The 24,446-nt window shown below is 43.3% G+C and overlaps 1 protein-coding gene across 23 annotated transcripts in view; it reads left to right on the top strand.

Annotated features, from left to right (window-relative positions):
• The window catches only part of Cacna1e (calcium channel, voltage-dependent, R type, alpha 1E subunit), a 493,980-nt gene that overhangs the window by 446,952 nt on the left and 22,582 nt on the right, over nt 1-24,446 (top strand). For 17 of the 23 annotated variants that reach the window (XM_030243929.1, XM_017312578.2, XM_017312848.1 and 14 more), the window contains 8 exons: nt 484-567; nt 1,291-1,416; nt 5,338-5,403; nt 11,217-11,308; nt 11,832-11,997; nt 16,679-16,806; nt 21,677-21,773; nt 23,753-23,858. In XM_030243929.1, the coding sequence (XP_030099789.1) occupies nt 484-567; nt 1,291-1,416; nt 5,338-5,403; nt 11,217-11,308; nt 11,832-11,997; nt 16,679-16,806; nt 21,677-21,773; nt 23,753-23,858 (865 nt within the window). Of the gene's footprint in view, nt 1-483; nt 568-1,290; nt 1,417-5,337; nt 5,404-11,216; nt 11,309-11,831; nt 11,998-16,678; nt 16,807-19,787; nt 21,646-21,676; nt 21,774-23,752; nt 23,859-24,446 lie in introns of those variants that run through there. The other 6 variants (XM_017312824.1, XM_017312642.1, XM_017312766.1 and 3 more) reach the window with 3 other exon arrangements.

Genomic DNA, 24,446 nt, shown 5'->3' with positions numbered 1-24,446 from the left:
TCTGTAACCTTTAGTCCCATTGAAGCCAGTCCTCTTGAAGCAATAAAAATAACTAAGAAGTTAAAGCTGTATGATGCTTAATGTTTAATGGCCATATACTTATCCCAATTCCTCAAAGTATATACATTACAAATGTAAAGCTTTTTCTTTGTTGATCAAACTCGGTAGCATGGGTAAAAACAAATGTTTCCTAATTAAAAAAAAAAAAAAAGAAAGAAAAAACCTTTCTTATGGGATTTTTAGTGACAGTTTCAAAAACATGGTCTACAAATAGTTGTGGAACTGTTTTAAAAATGAGGAGTTCCCAAATTAGTAAAGGAGAAACAGAATTTCGGGTTAGAAACAGGAAACTGAGCCCAAAGTTAGAATGAACTTATGCATGAATTGACAAGTTTTAATTCCAAGTGACAAAGTTATGTAATGAAAGATGTTTTTCTTTCTTTCTTTCCTTATAATGTTCATGTTATTGAATGCACATGGCAGAACTATTTCCGAGATACCTGGAACATCTTTGACTTCATCACGGTGATCGGCAGTATCACAGAAATTATCCTGACAGATAGCAAGGTGAATGATTCACAAGATCGCCATAGTTAAGCTGTATCCTGATGTAGTATTTAAAAAACAACTTCTCCACATACATCTAATCAAACAGGTCCCCTTCGTGTTGGAAGTCTACTTCATCCATCCTGAGCAATAATCAGAGAAAATAAACTTGGGGATGGTGATAGTCCTCATAGAAGCATTAGGTATATTTGCATGACTCAAATAGAAGATATCTAATGGCATAGTGCAAAAGAGGTGTTGGAAGAAAGCTAATATTGGGTGTTTGGCTGAATTCTCCAAAGAGAAACATAGTCTTTAACCTCCAAGTTGTTAGTCCGAAAGTGTTTCCCTAAACTAGTTCATCCTAAAGATCACGTGGAGAGCTTTATTGTAATTATTGAATACCAGAACGCCATTGTGTTGAGGGGCTTAGGAGAGTGCTCTTTAGGAATCTAAGTGCAGAATTTAGAGCATTTGGAGAAACTGGGGAAGCCAGTTTTCCTCCCCTGTGTGCTGGCGTACTCCTCAAACCCATCTATCTACCTAGGACTCAAGGAGCTCAGCTGGGAGGCTTAGAGGGAGACTCACTGGGTGCCCCTCAACAGGAGTTAGGTTAACTGCAAAAGACAGAGACTGCCATCTATTTTGTGATCTGAATAAGGAATAAATGCGAAAATACCAGTGCTTAGATCTTTTTAAATGAGCATATTGTCACTAATTACATGTTTCCTTTTGGTCCACCAGCTGGTGAACACCAGTGGCTTCAATATGAGCTTTCTGAAGCTCTTCCGAGCTGCACGGCTCATAAAGCTTCTGAGACAGGGCTACACCATCCGCATCTTACTGTGGACCTTCGTGCAGTCCTTTAAGGTAAGAGGCTCCCCGAGGGTGGAGCACCGCATGCCAGACAACACTGCAGCGGCACCCTCACCCTGGTTCCTTCACTTCCAGGAAGGAGTTTGTAAACTTGAAGTTCATTAGAAGCATAAATACAATAGTTCTTGATTATAGCGCAGGCTGGCTGGATAGTGATCAATTCATATCTACATTACAGAATCTTATTCTAAAAAAATAATGTATCGCTTTCACTTTGTAATCTTTTTTTTTCTCAGCACTGAGACAGAGATGTGCTTTATGAATTATGTGCTGTCCTTGAGTATTCTAAATCTCCTTGAGCAATCCTGCCCATACATAGAGTCAGCCTCCCGTCGTCAGATGCCTTCAGTGTGTTCAGGAACTTGTCAGTGACTTAACCTCATGGAAAAGTTTTTCAGAGGACTTTTCAACTCATACGTCATAAAAAAGATGACTCATGTACAGTTCACCATGTCTTCAGCCTGGGCATCTCTTGAACTACTGAATGAATAGTATACTAATGGCACACACACACACACACACACACACACACACACACACACACAAAGTCTTATAAAAGCTAGGAATGTTTGATCAAGTTATTGCAAGATAGTTTCTTTTAAACATTCATATGGGACTGTGCCTATGTCCAGGCATATAAAGGTTTGTTAAAACATAGACGCCTGAAACCCACTTCAATGACAATATTAGTAAAGTTTCCAAACATACTTTCTTTGAGCTCTAACAATAGCATAAGTTAAATGTCTTTTTGACATTTAACAAATAACATAATTAGATCACTGAGGCCTGGGTGCATTTCTTTTCTTGCAGACAAAGTTTTTCAATTAATATATTAAAAATAAATTTGATAAAATTGATTCAAAGATGACAAACCATAAGTTCAACAAATTGTCCTCCCCCATTTATTTATACATTTAATTAAATTTAAGAGAACAGGACAGTAAAATCATAGCATGTAATCACCTGAAAAGGGAGATTCCTTATTATATTATTATATATTCCAACATATTTCCTATTGATTTGTTTCAGCATCAGAATCTTTGCAGTTTGAGATGAATCCGTGACTATCATGTCCAGATTCCAAGATATGGCCTTTGCTTTTCCACCCTACCCCTAGCAAGAACCAATTTTTTGGCAGGGTTATTCCCACAGAGGCCTTACCCCAATGAACTCCAGTGTTCCAGGGTTAGAGGACAGAGGAAAAGTTTAAAACCTTACAAGTTTGCCCTCTGATTCTTGGGTGAGTTCAGATTTAGAATTAGAGAGATGGACTGCTTTTAAAGCTGTTTTTTTTTTAATTTTATTTTAAAAGAGCTGCCCATCAGGCATCAGTTGTTAGTGAGTCTAAGAAATAAGTGTCATACTGTCATGTTATCCCATCAGTGAGACTCTGTGACACTGTGTCCTATTGAAGCTAAAGAAAATGATTTCAAAAACTGACAACCAAATGGGTAGCATATTTAGTGGATGTTACAAGAACGTAGTAGGCAAGTGCATCTGGATCCCAGTGGGGTGGTAGTCTGGATGGGTGTTTTATCTTCAGGACAGTTCTGTGATGCTGTACAGAAGCAGATTGCCTAACAACAAAAAATTTAAAGGTAAATTCACTTACGCAAATCCAAAGCAGAGAGATGTTCAATATTAATACTATATCATTGCCTTTACCTACTCTGACCTAATCCTAGGATTCATCCAGAGCTGTCTCAACCCCATGTTCAGAATGCCAAAACTCTTTTCTATTATTTTACATTAGAATGCATTTTGAGACCAGAAAGAACAGGAGCTAGGAGAACAGATGGAATCTTTGGTGTTCTCCCAAGGTTTGGAATAGGAAGATGATCTTGGACTGGAGACTTTGGGTGGCAAAGAAAGAACAAGGCCAAGCCAAATGGGTAGACTAGGTCATAGAGCATCAGTTCAGGCAGCAGGGAACCTGCCTCCTTTGCCAATCCTTGTGGAAATTCAGCAAATCCTTTCCTTATACCCTGGGACTCAGTGCTTTAAGGAGGAGGAGGAGGAGCCTCCTCATTGGTTTTCAGGTGCATTTTAATTTGTCCTCTATTGAAATGGAAACTTAAGGGTTCTTTGGAAGGTCAGTTGTTTTGGAGAGTGTTTTGCTGGGGGCAAACACGTGAAGAAGTGTTTTCCTGAAGTGACACTGGAAAAGGATGTTTTGCTAAAACAAGCATGTGAAAGGATGTGTGATGAAGGATCCTTCTATTAGTGGTATGCATGTATTGGTCTGTCTTACACTGCATTGTTCAGCTCCATTTGTCATGACTCCATAGTAAGAAATGCACCAAAAAAACTTTGGTGGTGTGCTGGTGGCTTCTTGTTGCTTCTACAGACTTAGGGCAGTTGGCAGAGTAATGTCAGCTGATACAGACTGACACAGAGATTTGCTAAGACAGACTCATATGCTGAGACAAGACACGTGGTGAGGACCTGTGAAGGACACATGATATTTGGAGGGAGTATAAATAGGAACCAAAAAAGAATGACAAAGCATAGCTCTGCAATGCTTGTTAGTCTCACATCTTCACTGATCTTCACACACACACACACACACACACACACACACACACACAGAGGACAAAAAAACTCTCTTGGGGTCCCTGTTGGTCCTAATTCTTCCTGCTGACTCATGCTTATTTGGCTGAGGCCTAGCTGTCTCTGCTAGGTCACAGCACCACTGCTGACTCATGTTTACTATCCTGGCAATACCAAACTAGACTGCGGGGATATTTGTGAAGTGTTTGCTAGTGGATGGAGCTGCCAACTGCTAAATCCTGGAAACTAAACTGCTAATTTCCTGGCAATGCAGGTGGGATTTGCTCCAAAAAACAATTTCTAAACAGGTCCACTTCCCCCCATATCCTAATATCCTTTCTTTCCCACTGCCTCTGGTGAGTGGTAGGCTAGAAGGGAGGTTAAACCATTTAAAATCCGTCATTAAAAGTAAGTTCAGAAAAAATTTAAGCCTATACTCTATTCAAGTTATAAATAGTCCCTCTTGAGGCTCTTCATTTTCCTAACTTTGTTGATAAGCTCTGCCCTGCTCCAGCCATCTGAAAGCCTTTGACTGGTCTCCTGGGACTCATGGTCATGAGTCATGACAAGATTGAGACTCACAATGGCACTGGCTGCCTGGGAGCTTACTGAATGGTGAAGAAGAGAGAACTTCATGTCAGTACAAGGATCACTACACAACCATATTGGTCCATCCTGCTCCAAACCTCAACTGTCTTGTATCTACCCCTGCCCCAGAATGTCAAGAGCAAGTCCTTGCCTTCTATTTTCATAAATAAAAATGTTATCATCACAAAGTGGCAGTAAGCGTACAAAATATAGATTTTTAAATTTTTGTCTCATGGATTCATTACAGTTTCATAATGGCTGACACTTAGCAGGCATTGGGGGAATTTATGTGAAATACAATAAAATATTGAAAGGATTAAGCACTGGAAAATGGTGTTTCATCAGAAGATAAAAGATACTTCTAGGAATGGATAACAAGGAGCCTCTAGTCATTTAGCTTTGCCTCCAGATCCCCCACTATGAGTTATACATTAGATGTGGGGATGAGAGGGAGCAATGCAGAGACCTTGAAGCCAAAACTTATTCTTCTTCTTTAATTTGGGTCACAGTTGCTAAGATTATTAATCTTCTACATGTCAAGTGAAATGTCTCTCAAACTCAGAAAGTTTTGCTAGCCCTCTTTGGAGATAGGGGTCACATATCCATCAGAAGACTTGGGAGTATTTTAAAAAAGGAAAGACTACTCCAAACAGAACAGCTCTAAGGATCAGTGTCAGTCCTGCTTCAAATAGCCTCAGGGCAAGAGCTTCTATCTTGTCAATGTCTGCAGGAGCAGTGGTCTCCTTGATTAATTATTATCTCTTGCTTCCCTTGCAGGCTCTTCCCTACGTCTGCCTTCTCATTGCCATGCTTTTCTTCATCTACGCCATCATTGGGATGCAGGTGAGTGGTCTGATGGGGCAGCAGCTGCCCACATTGTCTCTGGCAGAGTTGAGGATTTATGTGTGTACAGTGTCACTTGACTAAGAAACTTCTCCACCATCTTGTTGCATTATGATCTTGGGACTTTCACATGGGCCAAGTGGCTCCCTAGGTATTCAGGGTGGTCTGCTCTGGGGGATTCATCTGAGGTCTTCCAATTATGCTGATGACTTAGAAGTAGCTAGGCTTCTATGATAGAACTAAAGCAAAATGACATCACTGTTTTCAGAGAGAGAGGGACTCGCATTGCAACTAAAGTAAGGATTGTTTCTGACGATCTCTGTTATTTGGACTTGACCAAAAAGAAGGTTAGATAGCTGTTCCCCCTATAAGCGATGATACCAAATGCATCTATATTAAGTTTTAACTGTCTAAGTTCTCTAAGACTTGTTACTGCCCATCCTAGGGAGCCCCAGAGCCATATTCCAACCAATTCCTATTGTACAGGGTCGTGGAACTTGCTGGATAATTCCCTGGCCTACTCATATCCTCAAAATTTTTAGAACTTGATATCAGATCAAGTTCTGTCCTAGATATTTGTGTGGCTAGCTAGAGGTTCACTGCACCTCAAGAAGAAATGTTCTTTGTAAGAACAAGAATCACCGGGGGTAGATGGCCTGCTTCCATAAACAATGAGCATGCATCCCCTAATCTATTTGATGGGGTCCACGGGCCTTTTGATTGTCTAAAGAAGGCATCCTTTCTGGCTTAAGGAGCTGCATAACTAAACCCCCTAAGAACTTTATCTAACAGTCCCCCTGAGTCAGGAAGTCTGGGTGCCTCCTCAATGGTATTGGCCACCTGGCCACCAGGCCACCTGGAGCCACTGCCTCAGTTTCCAAGCCTTCTGATCAACTGTCTTGCCTAGATTCTTTCCAAAAGACCTCTTATTCACCGTTTTCCTCTAACTCTATGGCCTGAAGGTATTCTCCAAAACCACAGCTAAATGTCCAGCATCAGAATACATAAGGCCTATGGAAAGGCTGTGGTTTTCCTTCTCTGAAGATCTTACAATCCATATGTAAAATGGTGTCAGTAGCATTAGAAACAATTGCCACAGAACTTAACACTCTCTTAATAACTTTAAGAACCTATTAACTCCCTCCAAACTTTACCTTAGAATTTACATAGTATCAAACCAAAAATTGAAAACTGGTTAAATTAAATTTAGTATGTCTAAGTTTCTGTATGATAAAATAGCTTAACTCTTTCATCTTTAAGCAAAATAAGGTGGAATGAGACTATCTTCAAGCCTACTGATAAGACTCATATTGATGCTAATAATGCTGTCTACTCCAGTTACTTGGTATGCCAGGTATGGTGCTTATTGTATGCCTATATGCAAACATACACATACATACAGACATACAAAGAGAAGAGGCAAGGCATATTAGTATAATCAGGAGTAATTGAGCTTCATTGTTTCCACTGACATTTAACATGGTTAAGTAGCCTTTAACCTTATTCATATTCTCACATAACAAGTTAAAAAGCTGATATTGAAACCTAGCTGTGCCTCTTTACAGCCCAGTTCTTAGCACTGCACCTTCTTTCATCCCATAAGAGGAGCAAATGCAAGGACGTTTTTGACTTGTCAGTAGGAGATGGAGACTGCTTTTCCACAAAGACACAAATGCTTTGGCCACTGTGGCTTTCGCTGGCTATTCCCAGCCTAGTCTGTCACAGAGAGCCAGAAACATGTACAAATTATGCACACTCCAGAGTGTGTCACTAAAAACACCATATCCAATGCAGTCATCACAAAACAGAAAACTTATGATGGTTTGAATGAAAATGGGCCCATAGGTCCATAGAGAGTGATACTATTAGAAGGTGTTGTCTTGTTGGATGAAGTGTGTTACTGTAGAGATGGTCTATAGGCATTGAGGTGTCAAAAGTTCAAGGCAGTTCCCTTCCTGCTGACTGCAATCCAGATGTAGAACTCTCAGCTCCTTCTCTAGTACCACATCTGCCTCGATATGGAGTCCATAATGGACTAAACCTCTGAACTGTAAGTTAGCCCAAGTTAAATATTTTCCTTTATAAGAGTTGCCAAAGTTGTGATGTCTCCTCACAGCAACAGAAACCCAAATTAGGAAAAAAAGTTGGAATGGGGTATTGCTGTGATAGGCCTGACCATGCTTTTATTTGGAGAAATGTGGCCTTTGTATTTGAAAAGCATTTGAATGCTTTAAGTGGGGCTTAAAGGGCCATCCTAGTAGAACGTGGAAGACCGTGGTATTGAGGATGATTTGAACCATGGGAACCTGAGTTAATGGGTTTCAAAAGAGAAAAATGTTAGTATCTGGCCAAGAGACTTTTTGTGTGTGTGTGATATTTTGGCAAAGAATGTGACTGCTTTGTGCTCTAGTCCAAAAAAGTTTGCCTGGTACTAAAATGAAGAGTTTTTGGATTAATTTCATTGGCAGAGGAAATCTCAAAACAGCCTACTATTGACTCTGTCCTATGGTTCTTAGTATTCACTCTTGTGGAGATCCATAGTGAAAAGGGGGATGCTGAACAAGGAAAAATATAAAATGTACAATTTGAGGAGAAAAGGGGCACCAGGAAGTGGAAGGGAGCTAAGCCCTGTGTTCAAGGAGATAAAGAAAAATAGATTATTAAATAGAGTACAGAGAGTGGTGACCTCAGGGCAATACCCACCTCCAACCCCTGCCAGCTAAACTTCAAAATTATAAGAAGGAATTAAAGAAAAGTGAAAAGGAATTAAAGAACAGCTTAGGTCCAGGTGTGGTAGCCTAGGCCTTTAATCCCGGCACTCTGGAGACAGAGGCAAGTGGATCTCTAAGCTCAAGCCCAGCCTGGTCTACAGAGTGAGTTCCAGGACAGCCAAGGTTAGGCTACAAAGGCAATCATCAGAAACAGAGGGCTGAAGATGTAAGAGCCCCACACAAATAGAAGGTACAATGGATAGGAGGAGTAAGCTTTTATGTATATAAAAGGCAGCCAGATGGATCTATAAGACAAACTGTTATACTGCACCTTTAAAGTCCTTTCAGAAGACAACATCTTTGCAGAACAAATAAACAACTTGTCCCTTACAGGAAGGGGTTTATATGCACTCATTGTTAGAAGAGATGCCATTGGCCTTAGCTCTTGTAGCTCTCCAGCCTGTGAACTAGGTTAAGCTACTGAGTTTCTCTGGCCTTAGGTCCTTTACTATAGTAGAGGAATGGGTTAAACACAAGCAGAGCCCTCCAGTCCTGCATTTAATTCCAAGTGAGAGTAGGTGGAGGCCTGGGCTTTCCTGCAACTTTCAGAAGTGACCCTTCTTCCTTTTTCATAGCCTTTGGTATGTGGGCGGTCACAGGCTAAGAGGATGTTATAAACAAAAATGTAAAGAGATTTTAAGTCCTACCACTTCCATGATAAATACCCATTTGAGACTTAAAAATTATCTTAGAAAATATTCAAAGTACCAATGCCTTCCTTGACAATTACACTAACATCATGTGCACAAAATTGCAGTGCACTCTCCAACAACTTCACAGAGTATTTTATAAAAGTCATAGCCGGGGCAATTAATGATGCTACCATGAGAGTCCCAGGGAGAAAAGGCCCTGTGAAGTGTACAGATGTAATAGACTGGGTACAACTTACAGACCTCTAGCTAAGGGAGTAAGAAGAGAGTGAAGGAAATTTAAAGTTGTTATGGATATACAACAGTCACCTCATGAAGTATCCAGGATAAAAGAGGTTTGGTTGCTTCGGTGGGGTTTTAAAAAGTCATGTGTCTCTTGAGGAGCCATCTCTTTCTTATCTGTTCCTTCTATTCTTCCCTCTGCTGCCTGCTTTGCCACCTCCGTTCTCCCCGAAGACAAGTAGTATTTGGGTTTTGAAAAAAAAACAGCACTGAGAACAAATTCCCAAAGCAGGTGTCAGTGGGAGTTACTTGAGCAAAATAGCTGGGGGCAGAGATTGTTCCTCAATTGCACACTCTCAAAAATGTTAGGGGAAAACGTGCTCCATTTAGCACACATCGAATAAACTGAAGCACGCTAAATGTAGGCTGGGAATCGTCTCAGATGGATAGAAGGGTGGCCCTTTAAGTTGTCAGTTGTACCAATGCTGCCTTGGAAGGATTGGTTCTGACCTCTGAAGCACAGGTAGAGGAGGAGGGCACACCATTCTCATTGGAGCATCTTGGAATTGTTGTCAGTGTTTATCTCTGTGCGTGCATACATATTGCTGAGTGCTGCCCCTTTCCTAAGAATATCAGTGATCAGAGTCCAGGAGTACATTAACAAAGCACTCTCTGTCTCTCTGTCTGTCTCTGTTTCTCTCTATTTTTCTCTCTATTTCTCTCTCTATTTCCCTCCCCCCTTCTCTCTGTGTGTGTACATTAACAATGCACTCTCTGTCTCTCCGTCTGTATCTGTTTCTCTCTATTTCTCTATTTCCCTCCCCCCCCTGTGTGTTTGTGTGTATGTGCATGTGCCCCATCCCCCACTGTAGCCAGGACTACCTGTTTTCTTTTCCTTTCTTTCTCTCTACTCCTTCCTCTTTTTATGTTCCTCTCTGGTACAATGGATTAAAACTAGAACCCCATGTATATAAGTTAGGGCTTTGTCTCCAGCTCTTCTTTTCGTGTGCCCAAATATCCTTCATTCATCCTACTACCCAGACTTTGCTTTTAGCTTACACCTAAGTGACCTATTTCAGTGAGATTTATGTCTGTCTGGTGATGCATGTGTGTTTATTTCCATTGGCTATGCATTCAGATAACAGATTCTGGAGACTGCAATCTCTAAATGAAAATATATCTAAGGAACATACAGCTGTGTCTCTCAGATCTGATCAGCTTGAATATTGATAGCTTCTACCAAAACCATAAATGACATCCTTGTCAACTACAGATACTCCCTTCATAATTATTAGATATGAGAAAAGAGGGGTGACTGTGTGTCCTCTTGTTAAGCAATGCCTTTGGTAGATTGCATAGGTACCATGGGACTAAAATGCATCTCCAATTTAAGTGTAGGGGAGGCTATGTATATGCAGAATGATTTAAAAGATTTACAATCTATGGACTGCTTGAACATTGCTAGCATTAGTCCCATTGCTGTACATAGCAGTGGGGGAGGTAATGAGTTTCCATATCAGGCCTAGAACATGGTGTAAGTCAGCTCTCTCACTCCGGGTTATCTGTTTCAGAGACCAGCATCAAGAAGTCAGCTTCCAAACTCTGACACCATTGCATACACTAGCAAGATTTTGCTAAAAGGACCCAGATATGGCTGTCTCTTGTGAGACTATGCCGGGGCCTGGCAAACACAGAAGTGGATGCTCACAGTCAGCTATTGGATGGATCACAGGGCCCCCAATGGAGGAGCTAGGGAAAGTACTCAAGGAGCTGAAGGGATCTGCAATCCTATAGGTGGAACAATAATATGAACTAACCAATACGCCCCCTAGAGCTCGTGTCTCTAGCTGCATATGAATCAGAAGATGGCCTAGTCGGCCATCAGTGGAAAGAGAGGCCCATTGGTCGTGCAAACTTTATAAGCCTCAGTACAGGGGAACGCCAGGGCCAAGAAGTGGGAGTGGGTGGGTAGCAGAGTGGGTGGGGGAGCGTGTGGGGGACTTTTGGGATAGCATTGGAAATGCAATTGAAATAAATACCTAATTTAGAAAAAGAAGAAGAAGAAGTCATTACCTGTACTTTATCTACCCTGCCTGTGTGTCTACTGACCATGAGCTGGACATGTGATGCAACTCAATTCTGCTCATTGATTTCTCTCATCTCCCCCAAGGTGTTTGGAAACATAAAGTTAGATGAGGAGAGTCACATCAACCGGCACAACAACTTCCGGAGTTTCTTTGGATCCCTCATGCTGCTTTTCAGGTACCTGGATGAACAAAGACTCAAGCTGGAGACCTCGTGGTCTTCAGCTGCCAAGGTGGGGAGAAGCCCCTGGATGGAGAATCCTGACTAGGCTCTTGATCTCTTGATTCTGCACTGCTGTTCTTGTTAGGATATGCAGTGGAAGTTTGCCTTAATCAAACTTTCCCGTGATTTAGAAAGTTTCACCACTATCTTTGACTCAGTAGTTAATCTGTGTATTTCAACTTGTCCTCTGGGATGGACACAGCTTCTTATGGGAACAATTTAAGACCTGAAACCTTGAGTAGCTGTGTTTAGGTGGAGTCTTGGGGTTCCACCACTATCAGATTAGACCCTTAACAGATGGAGACATGGTGGGCGAGGAGGAAGAACAAGGAAAGGGTCTCATGGGCATTCTTCTCCATGTGGAAGGTATTAAAAGGGCCTCACTGGGTTAAGAAAAAGTCCTATGTGTGAATAGGATAGCAGCCCAAGGTAGGATGGGACATAAAGACTTCTAACCAAGATGGATTTCTGTGTTCAGGAGTGCCACGGGGGAGGCTTGGCAGGAGATTATGCTGTCCTGTCTCGGTGAGAAGGGTTGTGAGCCTGACACCACTGCACCCTCAGGGCAGAATGAGAGTGAGCGCTGTGGCACTGACCTGGCCTACGTTTATTTTGTCTCCTTCATCTTCTTCTGCTCCTTCCTGGTGAGTAAGAATTTTCCTTTCTTTGAGGCATGCCTGGTAAAGTGAAGGCTCCTATAGTGTGTGCACACATTCTCCCCTGCCTCTTAGCTCCCTTGTTCCTGATCCCTCACATACACACTCACACTCCAAGCTATAGAAGAATTAGATCATTGCCTTTGGGAACCAAAGTGCTCCTCGGAATCCTTGCAGGGAGGGTGACTCTTATTGGTTGAGATCTTTGTGCCTTCAAGAAGAGAGTCCTTGTGAGACTGGATAAGGATTTGAACATAGGAAGAGAGCACCAAACTTCGTGTTGTCTCTGGAGCTACTGGAGTAACCCCTGTCTTCTTTGTGCCCCGTGTAGTTTATTTAATAGCTAGGACTTGCATCTGTTTGGGAGATTCTGTGTTTTTTTTAACTGTTTATGAAAAGGTACCTTGAAAATATAAGCTTATAGGGTTCATCAGAGGCAAATAATGATCGCATGCAGTGTAATTGGTGTGATTCTCTCCTGACTATGGTGCCATGGAATTGGACGGCAGCTGGCAAGCATTCTGGTGTGAAAACGCGATTACTTTGGGTGTTAGTGAATATTGAGGAGTATATGTAGAACATTCCCACTTAGGGAAGTGGTAAGAGATCTGAAATGCCCTCTGAGTTCCTTCTTTTGGAGAGAACATCTAGAAATGTCTTCCCCACACATCAGATTAGCAGTGATGGATGGAATAAATACATAAGGTGTCACCAGATCAATGAAAAGGTCACTGTAGTCCTTCTGGCTCCCATAATGTCCCTGAGCTCAACTTCACTGCAAATGCCACTGGCTGTACAAAACTATATAACACTAAAATATCGCTGCTGCTGCTGCTGCTGCTCAAAAGTAGGACCATTCACTGAAAAGTAACTTAACTGTTTCATGGCCAGGCCATTTCTCTGAGGGGACAGAGACATGTGACAATTCAGCTTTCTGGTGATAGCATGGGCCCTGAAGATAGGCCATTCTGCCTGGTACATAGGTTAATGTAGGGTGTAAAGGGACTCTGGGAGTCCCCTCCCCCTTTTGGTTTTGGCTTTGTTGTCATTTAGTCTAGGCTAAGGCGCTTGCTCTTATATAGTGTCTTTTAAATGGTATAGACATGTCAGGAAAGAGCTGGGAAGGTAGCTCAGTGGAAAATGGTATTTGCTGTGCAAAAAAGAAAGCTGTGTGTAGCTTCCCACTTACCTATAACTCCACTGCTGTGGGAGGGTTGGGGAAATTGGTGGGGGCATGGAGACAGGATTTCTGGGGCTTGCTCACCACCAATTCAGCTCCAAGTTCAGTGAGAAAACCTGTCTCAAGGGAATAAAGCAAAATGTGATAGTGCAAGGCCCTCAGTATCCTGACGTGGTCTCTGTGTGTGGATACATACCATTCAAGCACTCACACAAACACATGTGTACTTATGGCATACTCATGTGCATGAGTATCTGCACACACATATACATGGTATACCTCATGCTTGACAGCAGTAGTATTAAGCACAGTGAAATAATGCATACATTTTGATATATTTCTTTTCTATGGGCGTGAAACTTTTTTTTTCAATGAAAAAGAACACAGGACTGTTTATAAATCTGAAAGCACAATGTATAATAAAAATAACTGAAAGGAAGTTAATCCATTCACATCTTCAGCCCATTTTTATCAAGTGGCTACTAATGACTGGCACTAAGCTAGGCACCAGAGTAGAACTGTCAGCAAGACATAGTCTCTTTGTGAGCTCCAGTAAGAAACCAATATACAGAAGAATTAACACTTATCAATAAGAATAAATCAAAACAGAAAGGGACACATAGACCTCTCCATTTTACCTTATATAGTTTAAATGTTTGATGATAAATATTTAAAAGAAACCAGAGACAAAAGTGAAAAATTAATTAGAGGCTGTACGGTCACTTTTAGAATTGTGAGACGGAGAGTGCTACATAATTCACATTAATGTTATTTTTAATGAGGCTATATTCAGTGTGAGATGACTTGCCTTCATGTCTCAGTCCTACAATAAGACTAACTTTGTGACCTCGGGCCAGTCACACACTGCTTATTTCAAATCAACCATCCAACAGAGATTTCTGAGGCCCTTGGATGTGCCAGACCATGTGCTAAAAGCTAAGAATGCAGTTGTAAATCAGAAGCATCTATTTTCTCAAAGAGCTGATGGGAATTAAAACTTCCTCCTGAAGGGCTGAAAGGAGCATGAAAACCAATAGTAGATGTTAATGTGTGCAGCACACTGCTAAAGGATGCAAGAATATGAAGCATTAGCAATGCTAATAGTTTTTATTAACATTAGCTATTAACATTAATGATTAGTGCCCCGAAAGGAGTATGCATATAAACAGACAACACTCATAATCCAGGCAGTGGCTGAATAAAATCTCAATGACAGAGGGCTGTGTTGGGTTCAGCTATATGAAACAGCAGTTCTCAAACAGCACCTGAAACAGGAGGGACCAGGTTTTCTTTGCCATGTTAGTGAAGTCTGAAGGAAGCCATCGTGCTTGTTATGATGGCCTGACACTGGATCATTTCTGTACCAACTGATGAATGTCCTTCACCCTAACGTGCAGAAAAGACAAGTCAACCTTCAGTCATCCATTTGTAAAACAGGCAGTGGTAAAAAGGGACCATGGCTGTTAGGATATATCCAACCTTCTCCATGTTGCAAAGACTATAGGAATTATGTAGACTTTCTTGTAGACTTTCTCTGTAGCCTATATTCTCTGCCTGCATATTTGACAAGCCCATGAACCCAACCACTTAAAACAAATTTTTCTATCAGGTGGGAATCTTGAATTTTAAGTGTAAGAAAGCCTAGCTAGATATAGCATAAACAAAATGGGATTTTATAAGCACCTGTCATTGGGGTATCCTAGGGCAAGGCAAGCACCAAGATAAATTTTAATTCCCCTTTTCATCCTTCTCTATTCATAAATCTTTCCCTTTATGTGAGCTCCTTCTTCAAATACCCCTATCTGATGTCAGGCAGCTGGAGTAGCAACTCCAGACCTTACATCTTCTCATGTCCAAGAGTAATAGAGATGGCCATGTCTTTTGCCCAATGCCTCTTCATTGGCTTTTGTTGAATCCCCACTCATATTGAGCTAGAGAAAAATAGGATTCAATGACTGGGTAAAGCTTAGGTCACAGTATGATGCCTTATTGAACTATAGTACTAGGCCAGGCCAGGGCCTGTACTAGGAGTAATCAGTGGCATGCCAGAAGCACAACAGAACTGTTTACTGGTCTATTCTTGTCTTTGGTACTGTCATTGTGAATGAGTAGGCCCAGGAGCACACCATTCTCACCCTGGTTCTATACCTACCTTCTATACCATTACCAAGGTTATCTCCAAAGACAAATAGCTCTTGGCTTGCCTACAGAGTAGTATGTACTACAGATGAGCAGACCCTCTAGCCCATGGGCTAATCTGATTTGCTACCTGGTTTTATATGGTCCATGAACTATGAATTTTACAGTCTTAAAGGAGGGAGAGACAAACAAGAGATGAATAATATTCTCATGGCATGTGGAAATTATATGAAATTCAAATTCCAGCATCCATAAACAAAGCTTCCTTGGAACTCAGCCATGCTCATTGATATTTCTAATGTGTGTGGCTGTTTGGGGTGGTGGAATACCAGAGCTGAATAGCTCAGACAGACACAGAACAGCCCATGAAACATACAAGAATGTCTGGCTAGTTGGCTGGTTTTGGTTCAGACCAGAGCATGGTAACACGATGCTTTGGTCATTTGGTACTTGGCCCTGGATGTTTTACTCTACTTAAGGACCCCTAGAATGTCCCTGTTCCTACATATCTCTGTTAACATTCATGCTGCACCCTCTGCGTAAGGCACTGTCTTCTGCGCTTATGTGATCTGGTAAGTATGACCTGCCCCATCGTGCTTCAGTTCAAAAACCTAGTGACTTCTACAAAGTTTTTTTAGCTACTAGAAATTCCCTTTATAGAATTTTCTGTCTCTATTGTCACTTGTATATGATGCTCTCATGGCTGCTGTGATTTGCAACCTTTTTCTGTTTCCAATATATCACTGTCTTTTCTAAATACTAGATAAGTTTTCAAGAGTAGTCATACAGCAAGATCTAGTGAAGGCCTGCTTTGCACTGTGCTAGGCGTGAGGGTCTAGCTCTAGACTAGCACTTTCTGACCTCATATCCTAGCACCTCCAGAAACAGAGTCGCTGAGTTTGACACATACTGGGTACGTAGTGGAGAACAGACCCATGGACAGCTTCGCACAGGGAGCATGCTCTTTAGCTCTGTGGCACTCATTGTGCTCTCTGGGGACTCTATTTTCATAAAGCAGGATGAGGATGGAAGCTGGCGAGACAATGTTGTTATCTGGCCTTGACTTTCTCTAGCCTTTAAGAATGTGGAAAGCACTGTTCCCTCTGCTACAAGAACAATTAAGTAAGTCAAACAGGTAATGACAGCAGATAACGTATTGTGCGAATGAAAAGCAGCATAAAAAAAAAGAATAAACTCATAGTGCCCACACAATGAGATGCACGGTCTGAGTAACAAAAGTGAGTTGCATTTAGCAAGCTTTGCCTAGGAACTTTGCCTTGGAGCCTGTCCATCTGTTTCCTGAGCTCTGCCTTAATTTCCTCCTAACTCTTCTCTTTCTTTGCCCTCCAGATGCTCAACCTGTTCGTGGCTGTCATCATGGACAACTTTGAGTACCTGACTCGAGATTCCTCCATCCTGGGGCCTCACCACTTAGATGAGTTTGTCCGTGTCTGGGCAGAATATGACAGAGCAGCATGGTGCGTAGGCCTTTTGGCCACTCAGAAATTAGGGGCTTCTAGATTGCTCAAATACTTGCCTGTTATAAAAGGGAAGGAAACACCTCTTGGTTATAGCTCACGGAAGAGGCACTGGTCTCAGGCCATTCACCCAAATCTTCTCTCCCTGGGCCTTCTGCACCCCTCTTTCTTTTTGTGGCAGACTGTGCCCTTGTTTGCCAATTTCATTATACTCTAGATTGACTACACAACCAGGGGAGCTTCCAACCTGCTCCCTTTTTTGCTATGAGTCACCGGGGACTCAGATAGGAGGTTTCGGGCCAATGGGACATATCTGGCCACCATGGTTAGTGGCATTAGTGCTTTTCTTCCTCATTCTTTTCAGCATATATAGTTAAATAAAACACTGGTATAATATTTCAAATAATCAAGTAGGTGGTCCTGCCAATAGATGCCCTCTAGACTTGTGGGCTTTTATCACATGAAACTGAGTTAAATGGCAGGAGCTGGCAGGGCTGACCTCTTTGCTGTCTTTCACTGTCCAATAGTTCCGATGTGATGTGACATCTAGACTTTAGAGCGGGGATCAGCAAATTACCACCTGTCAGTTAAGTTTGGCTCACTGCTTTTACAAATGAGTTTTTATAGAGGTACAGTTACAGCCATTTGTCTTCTCTATTGTCTATGGCTGTGCTTGCACTAGAGTGAAAAACTGAATAACTGGGACAAAGGTGGTCTGACCTTCCAGTTCAAAATATTTACTATTAAACTATTGCCAAAACCTTCACTCTTTAAAAAAAAAGTCTTTTGACCCCTGTTTCAGGAACAATGACAGTGTTTTTAGCCCTTGCTGATGAGGACAGTATGACATTCTATGAATGAAAAGCTTTGCTGGCCCAGGCAAACTTAGCTTCTGGGTCTTCACTCCCCACTCTCCCCATTCTGGTCCCTCTCTGAAAATACTTGAGGAAATGCTCTTCTTCACAGGAGTGGACCACCGTTGCTTCCACCTGATACTCCCTTCATGATGTGTGATTCTTCCCCATATCTACCATCTGTGAAGCTGCTAAACCTGGGTTAACTGTTGACAGGGTGGATGGGTGAATTAGAATTCCTTTCTCTTCTGTAATAATGATCTAGGCCATGGGGAGATGTAGATCCCTTCCTGATATAGCAGCTAAGCAACAGATTTTTCTTGCTGTACTCAGTTTCCAACAAAAAGTTTTAGTATGCAACCGGCGATGGCTTGGAGGACAATGATGCTCAGCCTAAATCTTAGCCATTTTCTCACTTTGGACAAGTGATGTAACCATCTATCAAGTGGTGGTAATGATACCTACCTAGCCTGGTGTGTGTTTGTGAGCATGTAACTATATCATGCATACTACTGTTAGGTACTTGACAACATGGTATGTGAATGCAACTCAGAAATGAGGAGAATTGCCATCTGTAAAGCATTTATGGCCTTGATTTTGGATGCCTATTCACTCACGTAACTGAAGAGACACTATCTGCTACCAAAGGATGGCATCACACATCTAGCCTCACTCGGACATCCTTGGCTCTTGGAACCAGCACTTCCTTTGGTTTTATTTCCTCTGTGGCTCTAAGTGCCAAATGCCTTAAAGATGCCCCCACTTCATTGCAGTTGCTGGGAAGAGGCTGCAACAGGACTAATCATGAAACTTGGTCACATGAACTGAGAAGGAAAAACAGAGAGGAACTCCTTCTGTCATTTCGAATGTCTAGAGAATTACCAATTATTCTGGTTACATCTTAATTGGTTTTCTCAATGGAATAAGGTTGTTGAGAAGAAACCAGCAAACGTGCAATGAGTCAGGGTCTTCATATAAAGAAGCAATGAGTTGAAAGCCACTACTTACTACTCTTAAGTAAAAATAAACTGACACATGACTACTTTCCATCATTCCAAGGGGCAAGAGACTGGGCATGCCGGTGAGCTACTGTCTGGAAAGAAACAAGACAAATCAGCACCGAGTCAGGAAAAGGCTAGAAAGAGTGAAGCTGAAGAAAACATTTGCTTTGATAACGCTTCCTAAAAGGATGCTTAGATGGAGATAGTGTGCTCATCGTTTCTATGGCAACCCCCGGCCTGGTCCAGGGTGCATACTGACTTTCAGATCCCACCATGGCTTCCTTGTTCTGGTCCCTGACAGGGAAGATGTTTTAACCACTGAGAATTAATCCTATGCCAGTTATTCCATTTCCACAAGAAGCCAGAAGTCTCTTGAAGGTTCCTGGAAGAAAAGGTTATCAAAAAAGGGTCACAGTGTTCCTGGAATTCTGCAGGATCAATCTAGACCCTGAGTGGCTGGAATGGAGCTGCAGGGAAATATTTCTAGGGCATCTTTCCAGATTGTTTTTGGACACGAATCCCAGTAGGCTCCTGTGGAATAGAGCAGCGTTTACCCAAGCTGAACTCAGTATATGTCACAGAGAGATCCAAAGCCCTTTCAAATTCTCTCACGCAAACTCTGTTTCTTGCTAATTAGCCTAGTGGGAAATTTGTCTCTCACAGTCTACAGAAACATGCTGACTCCCCACTGCCCCTGACAGGTGGCCCGTAGTAACTGCCTGTAATCAGTATGGGTGTGAAAGCAAAGAGTTCTGTAGTCCACACGTTGGCAACCTGACATCTGCTCTGGACAGTGGCCAGAGACACACTGGCTGTCTTTTTGCTCTTAGAAGCCTAGCTGGAGCTTGGGCTCCTCAGGCCAGGAGTGAGCCACACAGGTATTTCTGGGTACCTTAGGCATTAGGTTCCTTTGGATATTAGATGGACTCGGATTTCCTGAGAAAATTGGGAGAATAGTTTGGCAAGGTGGTAGGTAGTTCTCTGGTTCTCATCACTCTGGTCTGATTATGTCAGGCACCAATAAACTGGCCTTACCTCTTTGGGACAGTCCCTGTAGGGAGAAGCCATCGTTTCTTCCCCATTCTTTTCTGAGTATCTTATTAACCCACCTGTGCTTTCTTTCCAGCGGCAGGATCCCGTATAAGGATATGTACAAATTAGTGCGGGTGATCTCGCCTCCTCTGGGCCTGGGAGAGAACTGCCCCTACAGGGTGGCTTGCAAGGTTTGCCCCCCCAGTCCCCAGCCATGACCTGCAGTGGGATGCAGCATCTAACCCTCTCCGCCCTCTGCTCCACCACCACTGCGCCACATGAGAGAACCTTCATGTTGCTTACCTTTGAGTTTAAAGAGGCCCAACCCCTCCCAGAACCAGCAGCTGCCGTATAGGAAGAAGGGCCATTTTATGGTGAAGGCAAAAGAGAGTTAAAGACTTAATACAAAGGCCACTAGAGTCACTCCTTTTGGCTTTTCCCACAAATATACTGTTGTGCACCTACACATACATCCCCCAGTTTACCCTAGCTTGTACATTCTACCAAAGGACTTCCCCCTTCTCTGGGATGCAGAAATCCTCTAATCAAGCAAAAGGGTTCTGATTTCCCTTCACGAGACCTTCATTTTCATTGAACCACATGATTTCAGTGAACCTAGTCATCCCTACCCCTGCTATCCCTCACAGATCCTGGGTGCTTTTTCCAAGATCAGCAATAGAAGCTGTAGGACAGAGGGGAAGAGGGCAACAGGTAAACATGGTTTAAAAAGCATAGAACTATTAGAGAATTTCATAGCACAGAGACTAAAATAACCTCAACAGACACAGAAGGACCTTGAACTGATTATTTAATGCCTTTGGTGCCTGCCAGTCACACTTGTAAGAGGTCTGCCGTAATTGCCAAGTCACTACTTCTTGGTTAGACCAACAGGTTCCGAGATATAAGTTCAAACTCTGCATTACCCAGGATATACAGTATCCTAGTCGCTTTCCCAAGCCCAGGACCGCTAAATATGAACCCTGCTTCAGGTGCTATGGGAGGAAAGCAAAGCAAAGAGCTGCTCAGGCAGCAGAAGATACAGGCTCAGGAAGGATGTCTGCCTAGGTGATGGATGGAGCTGACTTGGGATGGTGACCCTGATTCTGAACTCAGGAGGCTGAACAGCTGCCTCTGCTGAGACTCTTTAAACTCCACCCCAGTGAAACCTGCAGCCGCATGTGGGAGAGCTGGGGAGGGTAGCATGGCATGCAAGATGCTCTTCTTCCTCCTGGTTTTGTTTCTTCTGTCCCCAGCATGCCATCAACCTGGTGCATGCTGGGGAATAAAGAGCACTCTTGTTCACGGAGCCAGGTGGAAGCAACGGGGCGACTTTCTGACCAGCAATCTCAGCCCACCACTTTCAACGCAAACGGCCGCCGCCTCCTGCTGCACACATACCACAGAGGGGGGATACACGACGTTCTGCCTGTGGGTTCAGGGCAAGGGACAGGCCTGACTTCTAGGCCAGCATCCCAGCCCCAGTAGGGGCCAGAAACTCCTACCCACGGCTGGAGCACCGTCTATCCGGTTTATACCGCTCACGCACAGCCCTGGGAATTGAAGACATGCTTGTGTTACTTTGGGGTTAGATGCAGTGAACCACAAAGCCAGCCCAGCACTAACTGAGGAGGAGAAAGTGAGCCCCGCCCTCGACCCCTGTCAGCACCTTCTGACTGTGTCAGAGGGACCAGAGGTTGTAACTAGTGTTCCCGGGTCTGTGTGGGGCGTGATATAAATCTGCACCAGGACGGAGTCACTTGTATGATTTGCCTTGATTAACAGGTCTCCTGTTCTTTTCCTGTTTGTCCATTTTGTTTGTTTTTCTTCTGTTTCTTGTATTACTTTGTTTTGGCTCTCTGGGAATGCTGTTCCTCTCTCCTACTTGTCTGCATCCTTTCCCCCACCCCCACCCCCTTTTCCTGTCCCTGCCACCCCCTCCTGCCCCGCCCATGTCCTGCCCCTACTCACCACCCCCATGAGCAGTGGCCGCATCCATTACACTGAGATGTATGAAATGCTGACTCTCATGTCACCACCGCTAGGCCTCGGCAAGAGATGTCCCTCCAAAGTGGCCTATAAGGTAGACAACCCCTTCCTTTGTTCTGGGCTAGAGACCAACAGGAAATGGGATCCAGTTGTGGGGAGGACATACTCTGGGAGGAAGCTGGGTTGGGGGGGGCGTGGAGATGGGAAGTGAGGATTCAGGAGTCAGGAAGGTTCATGAGATGGAGTCATAAAGGATACAGGAGTGGTTCTCGTGCTGTTCACCGTGGACCTTTTATCGTGTTACCGTGTTCCTACTCGTGTGTGGCTTCTTGTGAGTGGGCTACTAGAAAGGTGCTGCTAAGTGGCGTGTATCTTTTGAAAGGAGGCAGAGTGGTGGCCGGGGAATAGTTGGATTGGCAAGAAGGAAACCTATCACCAAAAAGGCTGAGAGAAAAAAAAAAATATGGCTTCACTCATAAATTAGGAAAATAATGGAGCAATCGTTAAGGATTGTTCTAGAAGAAATTTTTAGAAGGGAAACTTGTAATAAATTTCTTCCCCTGTGACGTAGGAAGGAGCAACAGCATAGCTTCCTGACACAAACACAAAAGAAGAACATGTCTTCAAGCATTTTACAACTGACAGGAACGTAGCTTTCCTTCCCCAGTGGCCTTAAAGAGGGCAACAACAGGCAGATTTGTTCAGTTAGCTTTGCCTTCTTAGCATGACCAAGTGGTGGGTAGATTTCTTGAGGTCATACACCAGCATTGTCCACTGGGCGTCGTCATTTGGATGCTCCCAGCTTCGGGGCCGGGCATTTTCTTCACCTATCAGTACTAGTTACTGTTAACTCCCTTGTGTATAGACTGGCCCAGAACTACTCAGGGGCTTTCTCATTCGCCTAAGCACACATCATAGCAAGGTTGCCACTACCACAGAAGTAAGAATGATGGGACTCAGATACAAACAAAGAAACAACCTTTACACTCTAGCACATCTGTCTGTAGAGTTGCTGTTGGCAAGATGATCTATTTGAGTAATAGAGGTGTGGCTTGTGAACAACAGGTTCCAATCACTACCAACCACAACCACCAGGATAAAGGTTCTGCCAGAGGCCCTTCTGCTGCCACCTCCAAATAGTCTTGCTCCAGAGAGTATCTTACTGGAATGTAGTCCGTAGGAACCCTCATCCCCAAGTGCATGGCTCCTTATACACAGCAGATGCGATAATATCTTTCTCTGATAGCCACAAGTATCACACAGTGGGGAAAGAATTCCTGGGATGAGGCCCTGATAGAATGAACTGGGAGAGGAATGGGAGGAGAGTCTCACGGATTCCTAAAGCAAGATACTCTCTGAAAGTGGATTTGGCCATTTCAGTTGGATCCCTTCCTCTGGGTGAGGGGAACAGGGCCTGCCCACTCTGCTCCTGCCTGCACCTCCTTCTCTGACTGTCTTCCCTGCGCTCCTCCTCCTCGTCCTCCTCGAGCCTGTTTGCACTCTCCCCTGCCCATTCTGCTCCTCCTCACCCCTTCGATAAGTTGGACTCTCTGCATGTTCAATCGTGTGCTGGCAAATTCCATCTTTGAAAGACTTAAAAAGGGGGCACCAGGATACATCTTTCAAGTGAGATGAACAGAGCCAAGTCTCTTCCCCATCTTTCCATTGACCTTGGGGGTGTTTGTGGGAACAAGTAGAAAACAGAGAGCACCTCTGTAGCAGGGAGTGGAGCCACCTCTCAGAGCTGACTCTGTTCCCTAAGGGACTTCTTGAACTCCCTTCCCATCTCTCTGGGAGATATTCCTAGTACTCCCCATGGGAAGGGGTTGTAAAGAATGATTAGCTAACCTCCTTTCCTTGGCATTTGGCATCAGTCCCTAGATAAAATAACCACAAATGAGCTTTAGTGAGAAGCTGGGAGAGCCGGACTGGCATGGGGATGGGGAATCCTTGCCCTTCTTTTCTGTCTCTGCATTTAACCTCTGCACTTTCCTTCCCCTTTTATTTTTAAACCAAGGTGTCTTTCAATATATTTGGTTTTTGCCTGCTCTTTCTCTTTTCTCTTTCACACAGAGGCTGGTCCTGATGAACATGCCAGTGGCTGAGGACATGACAGTCCACTTCACCTCCACACTTATGGCTCTGATCCGGACAGCTCTGGACATTAAAATCGCCAAAGGTCAGATTAGTAGGGGAAGGGAAGAGGGTTGCACCCTATGTTATATCCTGTGCAGCCTGCTATAGGATGGAGTCATCTGAACTACTTCCCAGCCAGCCATGCTCCTGATAAGGCCGTGACCTGGTTTTACCTCTGACTTAGTAATTTGAAGACTTGTCCTTACTTTGGTAAAAATAAATGACTTGCTATTCCATGCCTGACATGTCTTAGCATTCTAGAAATATTTGTTGAGCATAGAAATTTTAATTCTGTAATTTTTTCCATAAAGCATCGTTTCTCCAAAGTCTTGGGACTTAGGAAGCATCTGTAGCAGGTGCCAACAGAGTGGACACCCATCATGATTGCTATTCAGAGGTCTGGGGGAGAAACGGTCTGTGGCATCTGTACAGACCTTTAGCCTGCCTTCTCCTGCCTTTTTAAAGAATCAGGTCCCTTAGGCTGTATGGTCAGGGTCAGTGGAAGGAATGATGTGTATTGATGAAGCATGAGTTTTCCTTATGGATGTCTTCATTTCCCTCTCTGATGTACTGAGCACCCAGGAGGCTGTTAGAATCAGTGAGGAAGTTGATCTTGGTCTCAGCCTCAGAT

Source organism: Mus musculus, chromosome 1, assembly GCF_000001635.26.
Source record: "Mus musculus strain C57BL/6J chromosome 1, GRCm38.p6 C57BL/6J".
NCBI lineage: Eukaryota > Metazoa > Chordata > Mammalia > Rodentia > Muridae > Mus > Mus musculus.
This window is presented reverse-complemented; position numbering and strand designations above follow the sequence as displayed.